General features: G+C 42.2%; 1 protein-coding gene across 4 annotated transcripts in view; it reads left to right on the top strand.

Moving 5' to 3' along the window:
• Positions 1-12,312, top strand: part of NRG1 (neuregulin 1) — a 170,585-nt gene extending 158,273 nt beyond the window's left edge. For all 4 annotated transcript variants that reach the window (XM_041395911.1, XM_041395910.1, XM_041395907.1 and 1 more), the window contains 5 exons: positions 2,066-2,168; positions 5,775-5,901; positions 6,413-6,543; positions 7,048-7,251; positions 11,210-12,312. In XM_041395911.1, coding sequence (XP_041251845.1) covers positions 2,066-2,168; positions 5,775-5,901; positions 6,413-6,543; positions 7,048-7,251; positions 11,210-11,861 — 1,217 coding nt within the window. In that variant the 3' untranslated portion in view covers positions 11,862-12,312. The remainder of the gene's footprint in view (positions 1-2,065; positions 2,169-5,774; positions 5,902-6,412; positions 6,544-7,047; positions 7,252-11,209) is intronic.
• The last annotated feature ends 9,454 nt before the right edge of the window (positions 12,313-21,766 follow it).

Raw genomic sequence — 21,766 nt, 5'->3', positions numbered from 1 at the left:
ATATGTCATTATTCATTTTGCTTTCATAAGCTAACAGCTGACAGCATGACAATAAAATAATAATAATAATTCAAAGCATTTCAAATTATCCCTTAAATTGCTTAGCACAATTCTCCTGTTTCCTGTGACATCCTTGTAATACACCATTTTCATGGCTAACTAATAAGCGCTTTCAGAAGGGGCAAAAAAGGGAAGGGGATCCAGTGCCACTAACTAGCCTAGGTGAGGAGTTATGCTGTATGAGAAATCCCTTCACACTCTGCTTCAACCTTTTTTTTTTGTCCCCAAGCATTCCTTCTCTCTGTTTTTTTTCCAATTCCAAGCATGCTATGCCAGGCCTGTAGTTGACTTCTCTACCCTTTTTTCCTGTGTCTCCTTATATTTCACCTTCCTCTTTTTCTTTGTCATAGTTTGGTTTGGTTGAAATCTCAGCCATTTCTTCCTTCCCTTCTTTGACTTCCTGTTCTTGGAGTTATATTTATTTTTCTTTAATACATTTTTGCAGCATCCTAGTTTTACCACACTCACTTCTCTCCTCTTCCCCCATCTTTGTTAATAATTAGTGCTATTAATTTTGTCTGACAGTGCTCATGACCTGTTTGCTGGTGTTTGATTTACAGTGAGTTTGGCTTGTAAGACAAACTTGTTCCATGGTGTGGTGCATTGTATCAGAGAAATTAAGATTTATTTTTGCTTTTTGGTGTTTGCCACTTGCCCACAGCAACTTTAAAACAAAACTAGACAAGCTCAGGAAACATGAAGGAGGGGAGTCTGCTCCCAGTTCAGTAACGAGTACTTTCCCCTGAGCTGGTGTGTCATTTATGACAGCACATCATTTGGACAGTGATACATGGCACGTGTGAGAGACCACTGTGCACCTCTGCACCAGCCAGATATAAGTCCCTTCCAGCAGGAATAATGCTGACATTTATCCCAAAGGTAGTGCAAAGCTGTGCAGCTCTAGTTCATTCATTTATTTTTAATCACCTGCTGGTATTCTGACTGTGGTCAATATTGCAGATCATTATTGGTCTGTCTGCTTAATCAAAAATAGGTCTTGAGTAAAGCTAGACATCCATTTTTGTCCTAACAGCAGGAACACAAATCCTTATCTGTAAAGCGTCAACACAGATTGCGCCTCTGTTTCAGAGCTGCTTACATAGCATTTCCCCAGCAGAGCCCTCAGCAATGCTCTCTGCCAAGCATGAGCAAGGCTGGAAAGCATCAGTAGCTCCAGCCCAAACATTAGCAGTGCTACTAACACCTTTATAAAAGTGAAATATCTCCGATGAATGAGATCAGTAACAAGTTATCATCACTGAGGAAGCTGCCACCCTAGATGAGAGTTCCTTTGTTGGTCACAAAGGGATACAAGTTGAAACTCTGCATTTCTCTCACACAAGGCACTGCTGGTTGTTGATATTGCTGTATTTTAGGAGGAGCACTGGAGAAGGAGTCTGAATTTTATGACCAGAGCTCAAAACCTGTCTTCATTTCCATTGGTGATATAGTTACAAGCCAAGCTCATGTCTCAAATGTACAAGAGTATTTTAAAATTTTTCCTGTAAAGACAGCTGAGATATAAATTGACATGGGACCAGAGGGATATTGGATGTGGAAACAATCCAAAAAAGATAATAAGAAAATAAATTTCTCATGAGACCTGTAAAAATGGCTTTCATTCCAGCTGTCTTTGCAAAACTTCCAAAGCATTTGCAAATTCTTGTTATTACCTTACCACACTGCATTTTTATTTCCAGCAAATGCTGTGTTTGACAACTAAGAAGTTGTTTCTTATATATTATTCTTGTTTGCTTTAAAAAAAAAAAAGTGACTTTTGACTGTAATTCTGTAAATTTTCTCATCCCCAATATTGTGTTAATAGTTTGTGGTGTAGTCTGTTCGCCTTGCAGTCAATAATGAGTCTGCCTGAAGTGTGGTGGCTGTGTCTCGGTGTGGCTGTGTGAATCTGTGCAGTGGTTTGTAGCATGACAGCTGTTGACTGTGTGCTCCTTGCCTAGCCATCCTCCATGTTGTGACTTTCTCTGTTTTTGTCCCTTTCTAGAAGCTGAGGAACTGTACCAGAAACGCGTGCTGACCATAACTGGCATTTGCATTGCTCTTCTAGTAGTTGGCATCATGTGTGTGGTGGCCTACTGCAAAACCAAGTAAACTTTTCTCTTCTATTTCGTATCTGTGGTTGTTGGTCAGGGCCTTCCCAGCTGACTGAAGCTTCTCTGGGCATAAGGTTGTATCTGAGTTTCTCTAAAGGTGAGCTTTAGAGACAAACTTGTGAGCAGGGTGCTCTGGTCCAAGCCAGATGAATGTGAGTCTCCATGCATGTCCATCAGCAGTGCAAAATTAAGAGAGGTATCTGAAAGATTTCTCAGTCTTCAAATGTAATTTGCAATTTTTTTTTCTTTTTTTGTATGCTTTCTTTTCTATCATCCATTTCAGCTGGTTTCTCCAGCTGAAAAGGAACAAACTCCAGCCTTGGAATCATGTTGCTTTCCAGCAGTGAACTTTATGTATAAGACTAATTTGTTTGTACTTGAGACACAATTAATGATGTTAAAAGTTACTGTACACCAAAGGCCAAAAAATTGAACACAAAAGCACTCTCAATGCAAAGTAAGCATTTAAATGTGTTCTGTGAGCCTCTAAATTACAAGGGGTGACTCTCAAACATGCATGAGGCACTCTGGACTATAAATTACACAGAACATCAGCAGAATTTCTGCTGCCAAAACTTCTGGCTGCCTTTATAAATCTCCCCACCAAAACACAGAAAGACCTTATCATAAATATTCCACGTTTGTATAAACCTGATTTACTGTTTCAAGGCCTGATTGGCAGTTGGTTTTTGTTGTAAGCCCCACCAATAATGGATGTGTTAAAAGTGGGGGAGGAGGGAGATCATTTGTCCCTCTCAGTGAGAGTCCAGACAGATACACACAACTCCTACCCATAACCTTGTGCCAGTAGTCAGTGGGGAGCAGCTGAAACAGTAATAAAAAATCAGATCAATTACTGCTTTTAGAAATCACATCCCCGTGTATTTCAACAAACATTTAGTCAGGATCCTGAGTATGATTTTCTATATAAAGAGCCCGCAGAATCCATCAGGGGTCTGAATGCTTTTTTTTTAAAAACTGTTTTCAAAAACAGTTGATGAGAGTCCCGTGCCAGGTACATGGCCCTCCAATTGCAGCAGTGATGCCAAACTGGTATCTGTGAGGTAATTTGCATATGCTCTTCTCTCTAAATAGGGGAAAACTCAGAAACCAGGAGAAATCTTGGAATGGTGTTAGTACAACCAGTGTAATAATTAAGTAGCTTAGATTTTGTTGGTCTCCTTGCAAGAAATGCTGCTACCAAATTGCCAAAGCATTAGCTCCAGACACTGAGTCTTAATTCAGAGGTATTTTATTTGCAAATCATTTACATGAAGATAAAAGCTTCTTAAGTACACACTAGCTTACCTGTTATTCTCTCATCTCAGTTATGTAGAGTCATTTCTTTATTTCGTTAGTGCCCTTTCATTACAGGACAAACAGCACAGGTAAAAGCACGCAAATTCAAATACACTGGTCATTGAAGGTGAGAATAATGCAGATTTCTAGGGACAGACTCCCAGGTTACATGTGCCAGGATTTCAGTCCTGTAGATGACAAACTCAGACTCCTTCTATATCTCACTTTCTCTACCATGTTAAGGAATTCAGATTGTCCTCAGCTCACAAGGTCTCCAGAGCCTCATGAAGGGGGGCTGTGAAATCAAGTTAAAACCTTGCATGAGTGCTGCTTCTCAGCCCAGCAGGTCTTTGGGTAGCTCAAATATCTCCTGGCACTGTGCTGTCTATGCACCTTAAGTGCTTACATGTCCTAAGATGATGCCTGATTATCCTCAAAACATAAAGTCTACATGAACCACAGTGTATCCTTCTGAGACAGGAGCATTTCCAAGACAGATGAATCTGCATATGCCATTCATGTGATGTGATATAAATTAAGCATTTTCCACTATCCAGGCACATACACACAGAGAAAATACGTAAAATGCTATATGTCAAACCATCTTTTCATTGTCTTTAGGTGTTCATGACTACCAAGCTTCAACGTATTTATTGACCTCCCTCACTGCTCCTTTTTTGTAAATCTTGAAATAGTCCCCTTGAGTTCAAGACCGGACTGAAAATAGTTGTCTCTTACACTGTCCTGCCCTGCTATCACTATCTGCACTTCTGCATACAGCTTAGTATTTTAGCTTTTGCCACAGCCAAAGTCATATGCATATGTGTGTTGAAGCCTGCATCCTCCCTTCGCTGCCCTGGATTCTGTGACAGTGTGGTAGAAGTTCTCCAATGTAATGAGAGAAAACTGGGTAATATTTATAAATTAAGTCTGAAATTGAATAGCCCTTTTTCTGGTTATTTATTTTGGTGTTTTGATTAGTGTGTTCTACATAGCCAGGTCCTACTATGCTGTAAGTTTTGCTGCTGACAGCTTGTAATGATCTTCTGAAACATTCTTCTGAGGAGAGCTGGAAGGATTACAGAATCACAGAATTATTTCGGTTGGGAAGGACCTGTGGGATTGTGTCCAACCTGTTAATGACCACCACCTTATCAGTTAGACCATGGCACTAAGTGATGTGACAAGTCATTTCTTGAGCATCCCCAGGGAGGGTGACTCCACCACTCCTCTGAGCAGTCTGTTCCAATCCTTAATAAACCCTTTACATAACGAAGTTTCTCCTGGTGTCCAGCCTGAACCTCTTCTGGCACAGCTTGAGGCCATTTCCTCTTGTCATGTTGCTACTTGCCTGGGAGAAGAGGCCGACCCTCACCTGGCTACAGCCTCCTTTCAGAGAGTTGTAGAGAGTGAGAAGGTAACCCTGAGCCTTTTCTTCAGGCTGAACAACCCATCTCCCTCAGGCACTCCTCATAGGACTTACATGTTAGCAAGTGGGGAAACAGCAGCTAAGGACAGGAGACAGTAGAAGCATCAAAGTCAGTCAGAAATCATGTCATTAGTACATGGATAGTTCTACTAAATGCATTAACACCCATGGCATCCACCTGGTAATCACTGGGCTTCAGAGCAAATCTGATGTTGCTGAAACTAAACCTTCCAGAGCTGCCAGGAAATGTGCAGGCTCAGGCCTATGCCATTTATTCTCACTTTGGGTTTCTGAGGCTTTGTATGCACTCTTCTCTAACGTATTTATATATTTGAAGTACACTGTTGAGGGTAGGGGATCAATCCCTCAAAAAAAAATTTATAACTGCCACATCACAAAGACCCTGTTCCAGTGTCTGCAAGCAAGCCCTGGGCCACAGACACCTCAGCTCCCTGTGGTGAACCGAGAAGTGTAGCTTAATGGGCTGTCAGAAGCTTTGCCTTGGCCCTTATGAGGGTGTCAAGGTGTCTGGGTTAAAATCTCTTTCCCCTCCCTTCTCAGTGCATAAAAGTTCTCCTCCTAAGCCAGAGCACTGCTTAGAAATGGATTCCCTTTTCCTCTCAATTGTTCTTGTCCCCCTTTGTCCTGCTGACTCCTGGAAGTGATCCCAAATATCCTTCCCCCTGTGCAGGTCCCCACAGCTCCAGCTGCAATTAGTCCTGTGGTTTTGAGAGTTACTCTGAGGTCTAGCAGCAGTGGAGAAAATTCTGGCAAAAAAAGTGATGCTACATTTTTATCACCAACATCAATATGCTGAAAGGTGCAGCTGCTTTCCTTTTGTCTATTAAATCGTTTCTGTGTTTCATGCACAGGAAGCAGAGGAAAAAGTTGCATGACCGCCTTCGGCAGAGCCTGCGTTCGGAAAGGAACAACGTGATGAACATGGCCAATGGGCCGCACCACCCCAACCCACCGCCTGATAACGTCCAGCTCGTCAATGTAGGTTTCACTGCACATACTTCAGTCTAGGCTGCCAGGAATGCTCACCCCACAGCTTTTAAACATCTACCTGCTGCAGGCTGGTGACTGATTTCTCTTGGCTTTCTCCACACAGAAAAAATTGCTATTGCAAACTGCTGCCATATTCTCCTTCAGAGAATAGTATTTTTGGTGTATCTGATGGTAATGGGAGGTTGCTTTTCCACATGTTTGTCTATTGGGGCTTCTCGTTCCCCTGTTAACTACCTTTCGATAGCTTGCTTGAGATGCAGACCTTTGCTACTTTCCTCATTTGTCTCCTCCTCTTTTGAGTCTAGATGGGCTATGTACACAGAGGTGTACATGAATGTGCTCAAGCGTGTCAGTATGGTTTCTGCATGTATTTAAGAGACAAAATTTGTGCTTTGGTACATGTAAAAAGTTGAAATCTGGGAAGGAAGGATTGGGAATTATGTCTATAAATGTGCTGTGAATTAGTTTGTAAACCTGAGGTTTGTCTGGGTTTTTTCAGCAGTATGTGTCGAAAAATGTAATCTCCAGTGAGCATGTCATCGAGCGAGAAACAGAGACCTCGTTTTCTACAAGCCACTACACCTCAACAACACATCACTCCGTGACAGTCACCCAGACACCTAGCCACAGGTACTGGAGGGGGAAGGCAAACAGCAGCTGTAGTATCTGATCTGTTGCTGTTGTAAAACCAAAAAATGTGCAAAACAGCAAAGCAGAGAAGATCTGTGCTCCCTTCATAGTGTTTTCATTTTAAGGCTAACAATATTTGATGTCATATCACCTAACAAATTATCTTCCCAGGAATTTACAAAGACCTTTATTATCTGAATGGCATACCAATACTGTCACACTGAATTTTAGTATATGCAAATTGCTAAATCAGTGACAGTTCTAATGACTGGAAAGCCCTCCTTCCCTCTCCTTTTATCCATCATGCAAAATCACCTTGATGCCTGTGTATTCGTAAAGTTTGCTAAACTCTGCAGCTCTAGTTACCAACCCAAAGGTTATGCTGCAGATTCTGTGTGGCAGCAGAGCCCCTCCTTTCCCTGGCTAAACTTCTGCTCATACACAGCTGCCACCAAAGCCCACTCTCACTTTCCCCCTTTTCTTTTCCTGGTTGCTGCTCTCCAGCTGGAGTAATGGCCACACTGAAAGCATCCTCTCTGAAAGCCACTCGGTGCTCGTCAGCTCCTCCATGGAGAACAGCAGGCACGCCAGCCCAGCAGGGCCCCGGGGCCGTCTCAACGGCATCGGAGGGCCACGGGAAGGCAGCAGCTTCCTCCGGCATGCCAGAGAGACGCCCGATTCCTACCGAGACTCTCCTCACAGTGAAAGGTAGGACACACTGCCTCATTGCTTTCAGTTGGCAAGACCTGGTGTTTTCCCAGATGGTTTCAAAGCTTGGGAGCACAGGCAAATATGCAACAGTGCAGCCGTTCATATAGGGCATACATCTCCTTATTCATAAAGGTGGAGGGCTGAGTAGTAGCTTAAAGTCCACCAAAAGCATTTCTTCCCTTCTTGCCTCTGCTGGATTTAGTGCTATTAGCCAGCAGTTCACACTTGGCAAAGCTCCACTGGAGTAATTAGTCAGAAATTTCCATTGAAAACTATAAACAGAACTTTGCCTAATTACCAGTTTCTTAGAAGATGCAAGTGAGAAGATTTTGCAGTGAGAAAGTAATGTTTTGATCCACAGGAGGAGGGCACTAAGGACTCCTAAGCAGTATAGAAATTATGCCACCACTACTTTCTGGAGTGTTCCAGCTCCTAAACTCCCTTAACCCTTTATTAAGTAAAAGCAAGGAAACACAAAGTGCAAGCCAGAAGGACTCAGGTCATTATTAAATCAGGAATAGTTACAAATAAACCTGGCTAGGAGTTTTCCAACCAAGTAATTTTTTTCTCTGAAAAGATTGGTTCATCAGCTCCTAAGGTCTGCCTGGAAGTACATCCGTCACAAAGAAACTTCAACGGAAAAAATCCTGCTCAGGTTTAAGCTAGCATTTTCATTCAAGATGGCTCTAGAATAGCAATAGAAAGATTGAGAAAGAAACAAGACATTTAAAAAGAGCTTTTCTCCCTGGAATCATAGGCAGAAGAAAAGGAAAACAAAAGGTTATGGGCCAGTTCTCTGAGGACTTTGAAATCACAAGGGATTTGGCCTTGTGCAGTGTCCATCATGCCAAAAATGCAGCCAGGCAATCCCCAAGGAGACTGAGTTGTGTAGGAGACAAATTGTGTTTTTCAGAAAAATGAATGCACACGTACGGCAAACGCCATTTTTGTGGTACTCCCTCTGCCACACAAACAACTGCTAAGCAGCAGGAAGCGGGCCCACTGAGGAAGGACCCTGAGTGTAGTACCACCAAGGATAATAAACTACCCTCTCATTAAAAATTATTTGTTATTTAGCATGGAATTTAATTTGAAGATACATGGCTCACATGACATAAACAGCCATGGCTCCAATCCAGCAGAGCACTTTGACAAGATTATCTTTTAATTGTGCAAGTAGGCCCACTGAAATCAGCCAGATTACTCACATGGGTAGAGCTCAGCATGTGCTTAAGTGCTTTGCTGGATCAGGACCTGTAACAGTAAATACCATGTTGTCTCCTGCCTGGGAAACGAGCAGGATGCACGGCCACATGCCTGCCAGTGGTGAGTAGTACAGCTTAGTACATTTGGGCATCTGCATGTGAGAAGTGAAGACCATTCTTGCTGTCTGCCTGCATTGCATGGGACACCCAAAGCATCATTCTAATATGAACTGTTTTGATTTAATCGGGGGGGCAGCACTGGGGGAGAGGGGAGACCATATTCCTTTTTCTCTGAGAAGAAAGAAGACATTTCATCAATTATTGTGTCTCTTGAAGGTGGTATTATAGGTCAATAGCAGCAACATTTCTGTGATAATTCATCAGGCATTGATATCCTTGCCTGTGCCAGAAGCAATCACAAATTTGGAACATGGGAGATGATAGTTCCCTGGGCGTTAATTACAGGCCTGATCTTTTTTCAGCAAGCAGGAAATACATCACCAATTGTTCCTGAGATGTCTTGTGTATATAAGGGAGAAAGTGAGAGTTATTTGGAACTAAAAATTACTCAGAAACATAAAGGAGTGTAGGAGCTGACTAATTACTTCCTGAAGCCATCAAATGTTGCTGTACTGTGAATTGGTAGACCAAGGCTGTGCTCCCTCAAATTTTCAAATTAAATTGAACAGACATTGCAAGGGGTTGTTTTGCGTTACCCATATGTTTGCTGGATCCCATGCCCTGCCACCTGTGTACGCAAGCAGAGGGCACAAGCAGTTTTATCTTGGATGTCCTTAGCTGTCTTACAGGAGAGAAGATCAAAAAACACTGTCTCTGCACAAAAGGCTGGACTATATGATGAAGCTGGCAGCATATAACAAGTTAATGTGTGCTGGAAGGCCATGGGTACACTCTGATCCCCTTTCACTGAGCCAGCATAGTTGGCCATGAAGCTGGATAAATCAATCACCTTTTAACCTTCCTTTCAGGATGGGCTAGAGCTGTATGAGTTCAGCTCCTGAGCCTCAGATTGCAGACAGCAGCTAGTTAGCACTGCCCTGTCAGGGCATGGGGGAATAGACCAGAAATGTGTGAATGCACAACACTTTAGTATGAGTAACTTGACACTGTTGGAAGCCTGCACAGTACATTGAACACATTTAACCAACTCAATGGGTTAACAGAACCAGTTTAACTAAAATCCAGTGTGTCATAAAGACATATATCCAACAGTGTACCAACTGGGAAAGTAGAAAGGTTTCAGTTTTTCAGACAATGCATTAAAAATGTTAAAGGGATGAAAAGCTCAGTCATGAAAGCAGAAAAAATTACTTAATTCATCTAATGCACAGACCTATTCATTGCCCTTTGCTTGACCAGCTTGATTAATTCCCATGCATAACTCCTGGTTTGTTTTTTTCCTTTCTCTTGCTCCTCAGTTCGTGTAAATCAATGTGCAATCAATGCACCTCTAGTGAAATCAATTTATGCTACTGCACATCTGTCTAGAATCTGTCCCGTTTTCTCCCTTTTCCTGTAACTCCATTTTTATCAAGTGTAATATGTGCAACTGAGTCACAGATTGGATTAGAAAGATGGATTCAGGTTTATTTTGGTAATTTCAGGCTCAGATAAATAAACCACTAATGGAAAACTAAATAACTACATCAATCATAGACATATAACTTTTCTCAATGGGCCTGTGATGGAGTTTAGAACAATTTTAGCTTTAGACAGAGACAAAATTTGGGCAGGTGAATTTAGGATAAGAATAAAAGCAAAGACAGACCATGCAAAGTGTCATGCTGGGCACTATGCTTTTGATTCTGCAATCAATGACTTTATCAAGTGGTTTTAGGCAGATCCTCACCTGGCATGAATCCACATGACCTCATAGCATGTCTACTGATTAAAACTAGTTGAGAGCTTCACATTTTTTGTTCTGTTTCTTTGGGACAAACCCTGTAATGGCACCTGAGCTTCATTTTCAGAAATTACTTCTGACCACTACCCTTCCCACAGGAATAGGGACAAATTTTGCAGAGAAATCATAGGCACTAGGCCAGACAATCCTGTCTTTAGGCTTTTGTTCCCATATGAAGACAAATGATACTCTGTGCTTCTTTGCAGATAGATCTACCAGCCAAGGTAACTAGCACCCATGAGTGGAGCAGCATAAATGCTTCTCTGACTACCCTTGGTGATTAAAATTAGCAGAATCTGGCTCTATATTTTATCCAAACATTACTTTCCTCCCTAGCCTGAGACAGTTTGGTTGCCAGAAGAGGGTGAAGCCCCAAGAGGACTGTCCTTCAATTCCCTTCCTTCCTTTCCCCCTGTCTGTTTGCATGTACCCCAGATTCTGGTCAAATCCTTCCAGAAGTGCAGCAGCTGTTTTCCTTTTGAGAAAATACTTGCAAATGCATTTTGTTTCTGGCAGCCTGTCTGTCTCTGAATCCCATTCCTGGACTCATTCCAGAAAGTTATTCTGGTAAAAAATTTACAGCATCTCCATGGCTGGGATCTGGGAGTTTTGCTATGCTCCTCCCACTTTCATATGTTTTTGCCCAGAGTCCCAGAAGTCAGCAGTTTATAGGATTAATAGGAGGAGGAAAGGTTCCTTAGTAGCCCCGTGTGAGGATGCTGGGGATCTTAAGGGAATCCCTGCCATTTCTCTCCCAGTCCACATGAGCTGCTGTTTTTCACCACTGCTCCTGTGCTCACAACCTGTCCCCATCTCTTTTCTTCAGGTATGTCTCAGCTATGACCACACCAGCTCGCATGTCACCCGTTGAATTTCACACTCCAACTTCTCCCAAGTCCCGCCCTTCCACAATGTCACCACCGGCTTCCAGCTTGACCGTCTCCATCCCTTCCGTGGCGGTGAGTCCCTTCATAGAGGAGGAGCGACCCCTGCTCCTGGTGACTCCACTGCAGCTGCATGAGAAGTATGACCACCACCTTCAGCAATTCAACTCCTTTCACCACAATGCCACCCATGAGAGCAACAGCCTGCCACCAAGTCCTCTGCGGATCGTGGAGGATGAGGAGTACGAGACCACGCAGGAATACGAACCAGCACAGGAGCCTCCAAAGAAACTCACCAACAGCCGGAGGGTCAAAAGAACAAAGCCCAATGGCCACATTTCGAGCAGGGTGGAAGTGGACTCTGACACAAGCTCTGAGAGCAGCAGCTCCGAGAGCGAAACGGAAGATGAAAGAATAGGTGAGGATACACCATTCCTGAGCATACCGAACCCCGGGGCAACCGGTCTGGAGCCAGCCACTGCCTTCCGGCTGGCTGAAACCAGGACTAACCCAGCAAATCGCTTCTCCACACCAGAAGAGTTACAAGCAAGGTTGTCCAGTGTGATAGCTAACCAAGACCCTATTGCTGTATAAAACATAAAACACATAGATTCACATGTAAAACTTTATTTTATATAATGAAGTATTCCACCTTTAAATTAAACAATTTATTTTATTTTAGCAATTCCGCTGATAGAAAACAGGAGGGGAAGAAAACTTTTATAAATTAAATATACGTATGTACAAATGTGTTATGTGCCATATGTAGCAATTTTTTACAGTATTTCAAAAATGGGGAAAGATATCAATGGTGCCTTTATGTTATGTTAAGTTGAGAGCAAGTTTTGTACAGTTACAAGATGGCTGTCCCATAGTATTTTGCAAAATCTTTTAACCCTCAGTTGTCCTAGCTTTTTTGTGCACTGCATTATAATGACTGGATGTATGATTTGCAAGAATTGCAGAAGTCCCTCTGGTTGCTTGCTGTAGAGTCTCCAAATCAGAAAGCCCTGTAATGGCACTCCCACCCTACTCCACCAGAAAAACTCACGTACACACACACAGAGTCAGAAAGGAAAAAAAAAAAAAGACTGAAAAAAAAAAAAAAAAGATAAAAAAAGTTTAAAAAAAAAGTTTCTTATATGAGAACATTTATTTGCTTTCCGTATATGAGATGAGTTTTGTCTGCTCTCTGCCAGCCAAAAGGTTTGCTTCTTTGAGCACTGGGATAATAGTAGATCCAACAGCATGCTACTATTAACTACAGCAGGATAACAAAAAACTTACAAACAAACAAAAAAAAAAAAAAAAAAAAAAAAAAAGCCAACCTGCATTAAGTAATATTATTTATAGAAAGGAAGTAATACTGTGATTTTAAACCAAATATATTATTAATCAGAGGTCAGCTTGTAATCACTAGGAGCTGCCATTTCATTATTTTCCAGATATTAATTGTTCTAGTTATCCCTTAGGAAATGGGTTAAGTTATCTGAGGCTTTGAACCCAATACTCTATTCAAACAAAAAAGAAAAAAAAAAAAGGAAGAAAAAAAAAAAAGAAAACATTTATATTAGTTTATGTTAATGGGGCAAATATAATAGATACCTGTAATCAAGCAAGGAAGAGATCTAGCTGGAAAACAAATGCCACTAATAAAAGTGCAATCAGTTTTCACCTCTATTTCTTAATGTTGATTTCTAATACATGCATTATTCTTTTGTTTCTACTCAATTTTCTTCCCCTTTTTCCCTTCCTCAGAAAGAACCCTGACAAGCTTCTAGCAATACCTTTTTAGAGTTGCTGTTGGAGTAAGGCTTACTCTTTGATAAAGAAAGGCCTTTCAGGGAAGAATACGATTTGCTGAATGGTTAAAAAGTATAGGCACGTAGGAGGGACAAAGCAGATGTGTGGAGTTTATTTCCACTCACCTTTACTGACTCCATTACTTGGGTTGAGAGAGGCAAGGCTGATGCAGAGCCCATTTATGAAGGTAAGCACACCATGTGAGTTACAGCCCTAGTAACCCATGTGTGACTATTTAATATCAGTGTTTATATAGCCAGTGACAGTCTTGAAGTCACTGACTAGTAATGAACAAGGATGCTGTCAGTACTGGAGCAGATGCATCCATCCAGACAGAAGCAAATGGACTCTTTTTGCACTGAATTCCTATGAGTTTAGCCAGGGTCACTCTGCCTCTTCTATACTTTTGATTTTTTGTTGTGTGTTCAGTTGGCACAGCATTGACTCAGGATTGATGTGGAAAACAAATGTTTTTCCTAGACTCTGGGGATTCTGAAAATGACAACATGTGTTTTACAGGTATTACTGAGCTCTAAATAAGAGCCCTGTCAAGACAAAAATAATTTCAGCCAAACTACACTCATCCTTTGGGCCATATTCTGGTCCTAGTTAAATGAAGAGAAATACATCAAGGAAAATTTGTGAGATGCAAACCTGAGGAACAAAAGTCCCAAGTCAGTAAATTGTTCAAGCATATGCTTATGCTAATCCCAGCAAAAGTTACCTTCAGCATGTGCGAGACTCTCATTGACACATCCAGCACATGCGCCTAAGAGTTTTGCTGAACAAGGTGTCCTATTGATTTGAGACTGAAAGCAAAGTATAGCAAAAGAAGAGCTTTGCCAAGATGACAAAAACAGTGAGTTCCTCACTGTATAAATAACCATATCATATTAGTAAGAACGCAGGTGAGTCTATCTGAACACCAGATTCAGCAGAAAAAGAACAAAAAGAAAACCTTAGTATAGAAAACAAAGTTGTCCACTAGAATGTCAGTGGCAGAACCAAAAGGCTAGGAAACTAGCACAGCTTTGGGCTATGTGGTCGCTGAAATGGCACTGCTTATTTGAGAAATCCGTGGAAGATGGCAAATACATACTGTCTGGATTTAAGTCCCCTTTGCCATTTTTCCCTAGCTGGCATGTACTTGAACACACTTTGCCTTTGCAGACTGAAACATAAGCTCTCTACAAATTCTATACCCCATATTCTCATTTTCATCCCTTTAGTCATGCCTATTTACCTGCAATCCCATGCAGCAGAATATCCATCTCTCCAGTAACTCTGCAATTCAGTAGTACAGAAGGTCAGGTGGGCTTTCCTAATGAAGGCCATGACTTTCCAAAAGATTTGCACTGTTGAGTTTCCTTGGGCACTTGAATATCTGTCCCTTCAGGACACTGCAAAGGCCTTGCAGGACAGAAAAAAGGATGGCAGAGAAACAAGAGATTTGCCCCAAAATCACCCGTCTTACTGGCAGAATAGAGATTAAAAGACAGGTCTTTTTTAAACTCCTCCAGTATATATCAACCACAAGGCCAGGTCTCATTGAAGTATCTGTAACAGCCCAGACAGATGAATGAGGATGGAAAGGGAGCATGCCTTGACGTTGAGTAGATTTTTTGACTACTGACACTGTTATTGTGGAGGGACAGAACAAAATGAAGGAGCAAGTCCATATTTGGGAGGTGTACATGTGAGATTTGCTTGGTATAGGTCTCGGGAAAAATGTCACACCTCTTCTGTTGCAGTGCCTCAATGTCAAATTGCTGTGCAGTTCCTGCTATTCCTACCCCTCAGAATATCCACAGTGTGTTATAGAGAAAGCATGAAATTAGGCTGGAGACTTCACATGGACCTAAGAACAAGAAAATACAATTGGGGATATGGCTGCCTAAGCCCTTAGATCTTTGTGAAGAACCCAGCCTTACAGCACAATTCATGCAGCAGTGAATTCAGGAATTGCCCTGGCTTGGCACGCACAGAAGCGGGAAGAGGACCTCTCAACTTGTGTTCATCACACTGTGGGGGTGTCTCACATCAGTCAGGTCCACACCCAGAAGTTAGCAAGTCTACCTGGCCACAGGTGCTGCTGGCAGGCTGCAGCTAGTTCCTGCTGACCAAGGGGCTGGAGGCTGCAGCAGCACAGAGCAGAGCCAGCAAGTGCCTATGGAAAAGGCCAGCTCCCCTGCTGGGGATATTTTCTTCATTTCCCAGACCTTTGAGCTAGGCAGTCCCAACACCCTTGAGCCATCGCTGTGTGGTGCTTGCCAGTTCCTTGGCTGAAAGTCATGGCAAGAAGAAACTTTGAAGAGGGAGGAAATATTCCAGTGGTGGCAGAGTTGTTAAGATTGTCCTGGTTTATTTCTGTGTCATTTAGTTTGAGCCATGAGTTTTTCCTGTGTATGTGTTTATATGCAGGAATTCCAAGATGAAAGGCTTTTTTCAAGACATTATTATATTATTATTATATTGTGCACAACCTGGTACAGCCTGCCTGTTTAAGGAGTGTAAATCCAATGATCCATATCCAGCTCCATACAGGTTCTCATGCAACAGAGAGAAGTCTACTCCCTCCTTTTGGCCCAGTTATTCCCTTCCTCACTTGAGCCACCCCAACACCCAGGTTTAAGAGATCAGTCTGCCTTTATCAGGGAAACAGGAAAGCTCCTTCTTTCCACTACTCCAAAACAACAATGCTGCATCTCCCTGCTTCTCTCACACACATTGCAAGCAGTTTCCTGAGCATCCAGGATAGCAAACGGGTGTCTCCTCAAAGGACACACCTCTCAGCCTGTTGAGCACTTCTTGGCCCTGCAGTGTGGCTACTTACCATTACCTGGGTTTTACTTCTAGTAAGAAACAAAAAAGCACCTATGAAATGCTGCAGAGAAGGGCAGACAAAGAACATGGCCAATTATCATCATTTGTAATTCTCTATTCTATTGTAAATATGTCTTGTACATATGTGGATGTTTTCATTATTTACTGTCTTTATGGATATTGTGTTAAATGAGACGCTCTTAGTTTATTGTGTAACACTGTAAATAACATAACATCCTTTATTATTTATGCATAGGCATCTAACACTCAGAGAAAGTTATCCTCATATTATTTTAAGACATATGTCAAAAAGATGTTGCATTTTTTCCTTTTGCTTTGAAAAAATTGTAATATATCCTCTTTTTCCCCTCTTTTCCTTTTAAAAAAAATCGAATGCTAATTTATTGTTCAGGAGAGAAAGGGGATGTAACTGAAAGGCAAACTGTTCAAAGAACATGCTGTGGAAGCCACAAGCTACTGATAAACTAAAGAATTTATTACCCCAAATACAGCAATAAGTAATTGTTGATTTATTAAGATTTTGTTATTCATTTTCAGTAAAAGAGGTGCTGGATTAAATTGTTTATGTGTGGTCCTGGCCCAGCTGCTCAGCAGACTGTGCCAGGTCCCTAGCTACCATCTTTCTGTATGCAAACATTGTTGTAAAGGTCTTGTTCTATTGTTGTGGACCACTGTTCCTTGAGATTTCTGACTCATCCCTATGGGGGTCTCTGGCAGACACTCTTGTTCCTACAAACATTTTTAGGTTCTTAAGTTAGAATTATTAGCTCTATCCTGACCATTGCTACTTAAGATGGATGGGGTGTGGGGAGAGGGAGGAGTTGGGGGAGCAGAAATGACACAGTCTTGGAACTGTGGGGGGGCTACTCTACAAAAATGTCACCTCACTGTTCAGCAACAGTCAATAAAGCAAAGCCGATACTGGGAAATCTTAGATGGCACCACCATGCCACTATATAAAATTATTATTTGTGCCAGTTGTAAATACAATGAGTGGTCCTGGTCTTCTTGTCTCAGGATAGAAATAGTATAACAGGGAAGGGTTTGAAGGGCAACCCAGGTGAATAAATATTTGGAGCTGGTGAGGTCTGGGGAGCACTGGGTGGGCTGAATATCGTTATTCTGAAAGAAAGGACAGCAGAGAGAAGATATTAAAGGTCTGCTGAAACATACATATCTTGTATAAGGTAAGAAAGGACTGGATGCTTAATACCTCTTCCAATAAAAGAAATGGAGTTATCAATCAAAACTACTGGGCACCATATTCCCAGAAAGATGTAGCTCTTCATGTAAGGGGTAGGAAACTTGGAGAATTGCTTGCTGGAAGGGATTGTGGATTGTAAAAGTTTCCATGGGTTCATGGTGGGGGCCAGATCTTAGGCATTAATCCAATGAGGATTACTAAATCCATGAAAAACACATCAGATGCGGGAAATAACTGAACTGAAAACATGTGGAGATTGTATAAATTGGAAATACTGTATATACTAGTGCTGCTCTTACCTTCTTCAACTCTCTGCCACACTTGGAATGAAGGAGGGCAGATATCTGATCTGGCTGTTGCTTACATGATATAAGTATGTAAAGCCATTTGCTGTTAACAAGCATTAAATAAGAGAAGGAAATCTAGGCATGAGCAGAGGAGAGAGGAATGCAGTAAAAATGTTTTGGATGTGTTTCACATCCATTTTTTCCCAGGGCTTGCGCTCCCAGGCTTACCTGTGGGTGCAGAATGAGATGCCAAACAGAATGGATGGAGAAATGGGAGGATGGAGGAACGGAGGGATGGAGGAATGGAGGGAGGGAGGAACAGAGATGGGGAGGGAGGAATTTAACCCGGAATTCTTGCACGGAATCTGACGATGAATTCCTTTTTTGTTTCTGGAGTGTCGCTGGGCAGCGTTGTCCTGCCCTGCCATGGATTGCTCCATTTTTGGAGTCTGTGGGAAAGGGTTGGGTGGGAAGGTGGGAGGGTCGGTCCAGTGTGGAAGGTTGGGAATGATCATTCTGGAAGGTGAGGAATGATCGGATGTGGAAAGTGAGGAACAATCTGTTGGGGAAGGTTGGGAATAGTCATTGTGGAAGGCAGGGAATGGTCCAGTGTGGAAGGTGAGGAACAATCCAGTGAGGAAGGTGAGGAATGATCCAGTGAGGAAGATGAGGAGTGTCCAGTGAGGAAGGTGAGGAATGATCCAGTGAGGAAGATGAGGAGTGTCCAGTGAGGAAGGTGAGGAATGATCCAGTGAGGAAGATGAGGAGTGTCCAGTGAGGAAGGTGAGGAATGATCCAGTGAGGAAGGTGGGGAGGGAGGGAGGGAGGGAGGGAGGAAATGACTGGCAAGGGTTTTCTGTCACTCTCCCTCTTCCCTGGTTCTCAACACAGAGAGTAAAGACCTGGTGGTCCTGTCTAATCTCAGTTTCCCTCAGATAGCTTCCCTGTCTTTCTTTTTCATGTGGAGGGATCCTGTGGCTGCAAGGCTGGATGCTTAGGCTATTTGCCTCACCTGAATGTCTTAGCTGTGTCACCTCACAGCCAGCCCAAGCTAGAACATTATGGCACAGTGCTGCAATGGAGGAAAGGATGGTTGTTCCACTGCAGGCTGTTGAAATTGACTGCTTGGAGAAGACAGACCCCTCCTCAGGCATCCCCACTGTCCTTTCATACAAGGAAGTAGAGGTAGACGATTTCCAAAGCAATTAAGTACCATAAGAACCACTCAGAGTCAACAGGACTAAGGACTCATGACACATTTGATACAGACAGGAGGGCTTTAGGGAACACATCCTTGTGTGTCCCAAATGTCTGTCCTTGCAAAAGTTGTTTGCCAGTCCTTGCTGTCTTTATCCTATTGGCTTTCTCTGCCAAGCTTCTGCCTCTGCATTTCCCCACAAGGTCTGGAAGCAGATGGCGTCAGGGAACACTACAGGAAAATCAAGCAAACCCTTCTCATTTCTGCAGCCCACAGCTGGGTATGCTCTTAGCATGCCGGCTCCACCCAGTTATGAGCACATGATTTGGAGAATGCATTCCCCAAGTTAATTCTCTCTGTCTCAGTTACAACTGATGGGAAGAAAACTATCTCAAATGCCTTGAGACCTTGCAGTCAGTGATGATTAACCTGTGCAGCAGAAGCAAAGCAACATGGACTGTGCATAGGTTATGAGCCTAATAACTCTTCTTTACTAAAACCAGGTCCTTGACAATGGCACTTCCAGAGCTAAATCTCATTTTACCTTTCACAAAAAAAAAAAAAAAAAAAAAAAAAAAAAAGCCTTAGGGATTTCTGACCCTAGAGTGCCTTTTCTACCTGACGCTGTGACCTTTTGCCAGAGTTATTTCAGAGTAGCTCTCATTAGAAAAGTTCTACTGATTGCAAAAATTATTTCACATCTCTCCAGACTAAAGGTGGCAGGAGAAATGTCATAAATCACTGATATCCTCCTGATGTCCCCATTTCCACTCATGAAGGCAAGGACTAAAGGACAGTTCAACATCTTCCAGCAAGGAAGAGGTGGAGCAAGGTCAGACCAATGCACATCTGGAAAGGTTGCCATGTCACTGGGGTTGGGCACAATATGGTGACTCCAGAAGGTATTTAGAGTGCTGCACTTTCTAAGCATTGCAGGGACTGTCAAAACCTGAGACAAAGCCTTCAGCATGAATGGAATCATTTCCTTGAAAGCTAGACCTTGCTCTCTAAGGTTTTAACTCCACATAGTAGCCAAGCACCAACTTTACTTGGAAACTGGACTTCTAATGTAAATGGCAGCTGCTAAGTTTCCACTTAGGTTTTTCCCCCCCTTGGGAATAGCTGGAGTTCCCTGCACTGGATGTAATGCCTTAGGAACTAGAGAGGAATCCTGGCAGCAATGCACAGCAAACACCTGAAATAAGGCCAGCTCATTTGATGACAGCAGCAGAGGAAGTGTCAAGGGAGTCTTTGCAAGGTTATATGCACATGAGTTGGTAGGGAGTACAGCAATAGTTAACAACTGATTAAGTCATTACTCTGGTAATGGCCAATTTGGAGCCATGCTTCAGAAGCCAGATATTGTGTGGGAGGTATTTTAACTTACCCTGCACATTACTGCATCAGTTGGGTTATGCATTCTCTATGTGTACACACACACATACAGTCTCTCAATTTTCTGTAATGATTTCCTGATGTTCAGTGCATGCTTGGTGACAGGAAAGGAAAAAATGTCACAACAAGGCCATTCAGTAGCTGCAAAACTGCCTCCATCCAAGAGAAAACACTTTTTCACCTCAGAGATGAAAAAATTGAGGGTGGTATTTTTCCTGCAAAACAGGTTGTCCTGTAAAAAAAAAAAAAATAGAAAGGGAATGCCTCTTTCTCCCCCAGTTGGACAGGCTGGGTCACAGATTGCAGAGGAGCTTTCACAGGGCCACAGCTAAGAAGGGACTAGCAAGGTGAAGATTAAGGGGACTCCAGCTAGGGTAAAGGGTGGCATGTGCCTCTCATTTCATTGCAATAACCCTAGAACAATGGAATCAATACCAAACAAACAAACAAACAAACCAAAAGAAAATATATATACTCACTAAATATTCCCAAATGTTGGGTCTTGGGCTTTCTGTATGTGGCAGAGAGACAACTTCCAAACAGCAATTATTGTCCCATATTCTGGTTCTCATGATATTCCCATTTTGTGGTCCCCTTCCTCACCCTAAGGGGCCCAAAGCTGAGGGTGAGGTGAGTCAGATCCTCCACAGAAATGGACAGTAATATATATGAGAAGACCTGTACCTAGAGCAGCATTCCTAGAAAAAGCAAAGGGAGCTATTAGTGCTGTGAAAGCAGTAATCAAAAAATAAAGGCCAATTAGGAAATAAAGCCCACTTAGATGAATGCCGCAGTATAAATCCAGGAACCTGAAATTCAGTATCCTGTTTTAAAATCATCCCCTAATAAAAGCTCCAGAAAACAAAATAATGCCATCCTAGTGACACATGAACCATTTTAATAATTAAAAATGCCCTGTAATTCAGTCCACTTAGATAGCTATCTGCACACAGTGTCTTATCATATACAACTAAAACATGCAGTATTTATCTGATGGCTAATGATTATGAAATAAAGCTGAAAGTAATAAAACTCCAAATAAGAACTGGCAGACTCAGCTATCTTGTGTCTGTTATAATGAACCTCTCACTTGTCATGGTACTAAATCACACATTCGGGGTCATATCAATGCCATAGCAGAAAGGAACTCTTATGTAGTAACCCTATTATGTTCATTTCCAAGTGCCAGCTTCCTTCAAATAGAACTTGCATGGCCTGTTACAAGCTCTGGTGACTGAGGGAACAGAATGGACGTTACGTAACATAAAGTCCAGGTAAGAGGTTTGTTATCACAGTGATTCTACATGCAGCCCTGTATTTTGCTGTTCAATACAGTCCAGAGCTTATTTAATTATTTCTGTGACTCTCATAATTAGTTAAAATTGCCATTTTAGGGTTAAGATGTGGAAACCATGGTATTTTTGGCAAACTTCACTTTCTGTCTTACAACTTCATTCGACTGACAAGAGCAGTACTGGCTCAGCAGCAGAACAGCTCTCAGCTTGGTCCCAAGGTGGTTGCAGTAGGCCTTCAGCTGCAGGGGAACCACATGCTTTCTACTCCTTCTTTGTTATTTCACCAGGGTCACATCATCAATGTCAGCACGTACTTCCAGGCTGCTCTTACAAAAGATTTTTGGTTCAGGATCTAAAAGAGCTGATTTTGTCTGTTTCCCACCTCATTTCCATATGCATGCACCACATCATTTAGATTTTTAAAAACATTTTTTAAGAGATGGGGGGGGGGGGGGTTTTAAAAACCCTTCTCT

Source organism: Onychostruthus taczanowskii, unplaced genomic scaffold (assembly GCF_017590055.1).
Source record: "Onychostruthus taczanowskii isolate IOZ18803 unplaced genomic scaffold, ASM1759005v1 scaffold121, whole genome shotgun sequence".
Lineage (NCBI taxonomy): Eukaryota > Metazoa > Chordata > Aves > Passeriformes > Passeridae > Onychostruthus > Onychostruthus taczanowskii.
The sequence above is the reverse complement of the archived record's forward strand: the minus strand, read 5'-3'. Positions and strand labels throughout refer to the sequence as shown.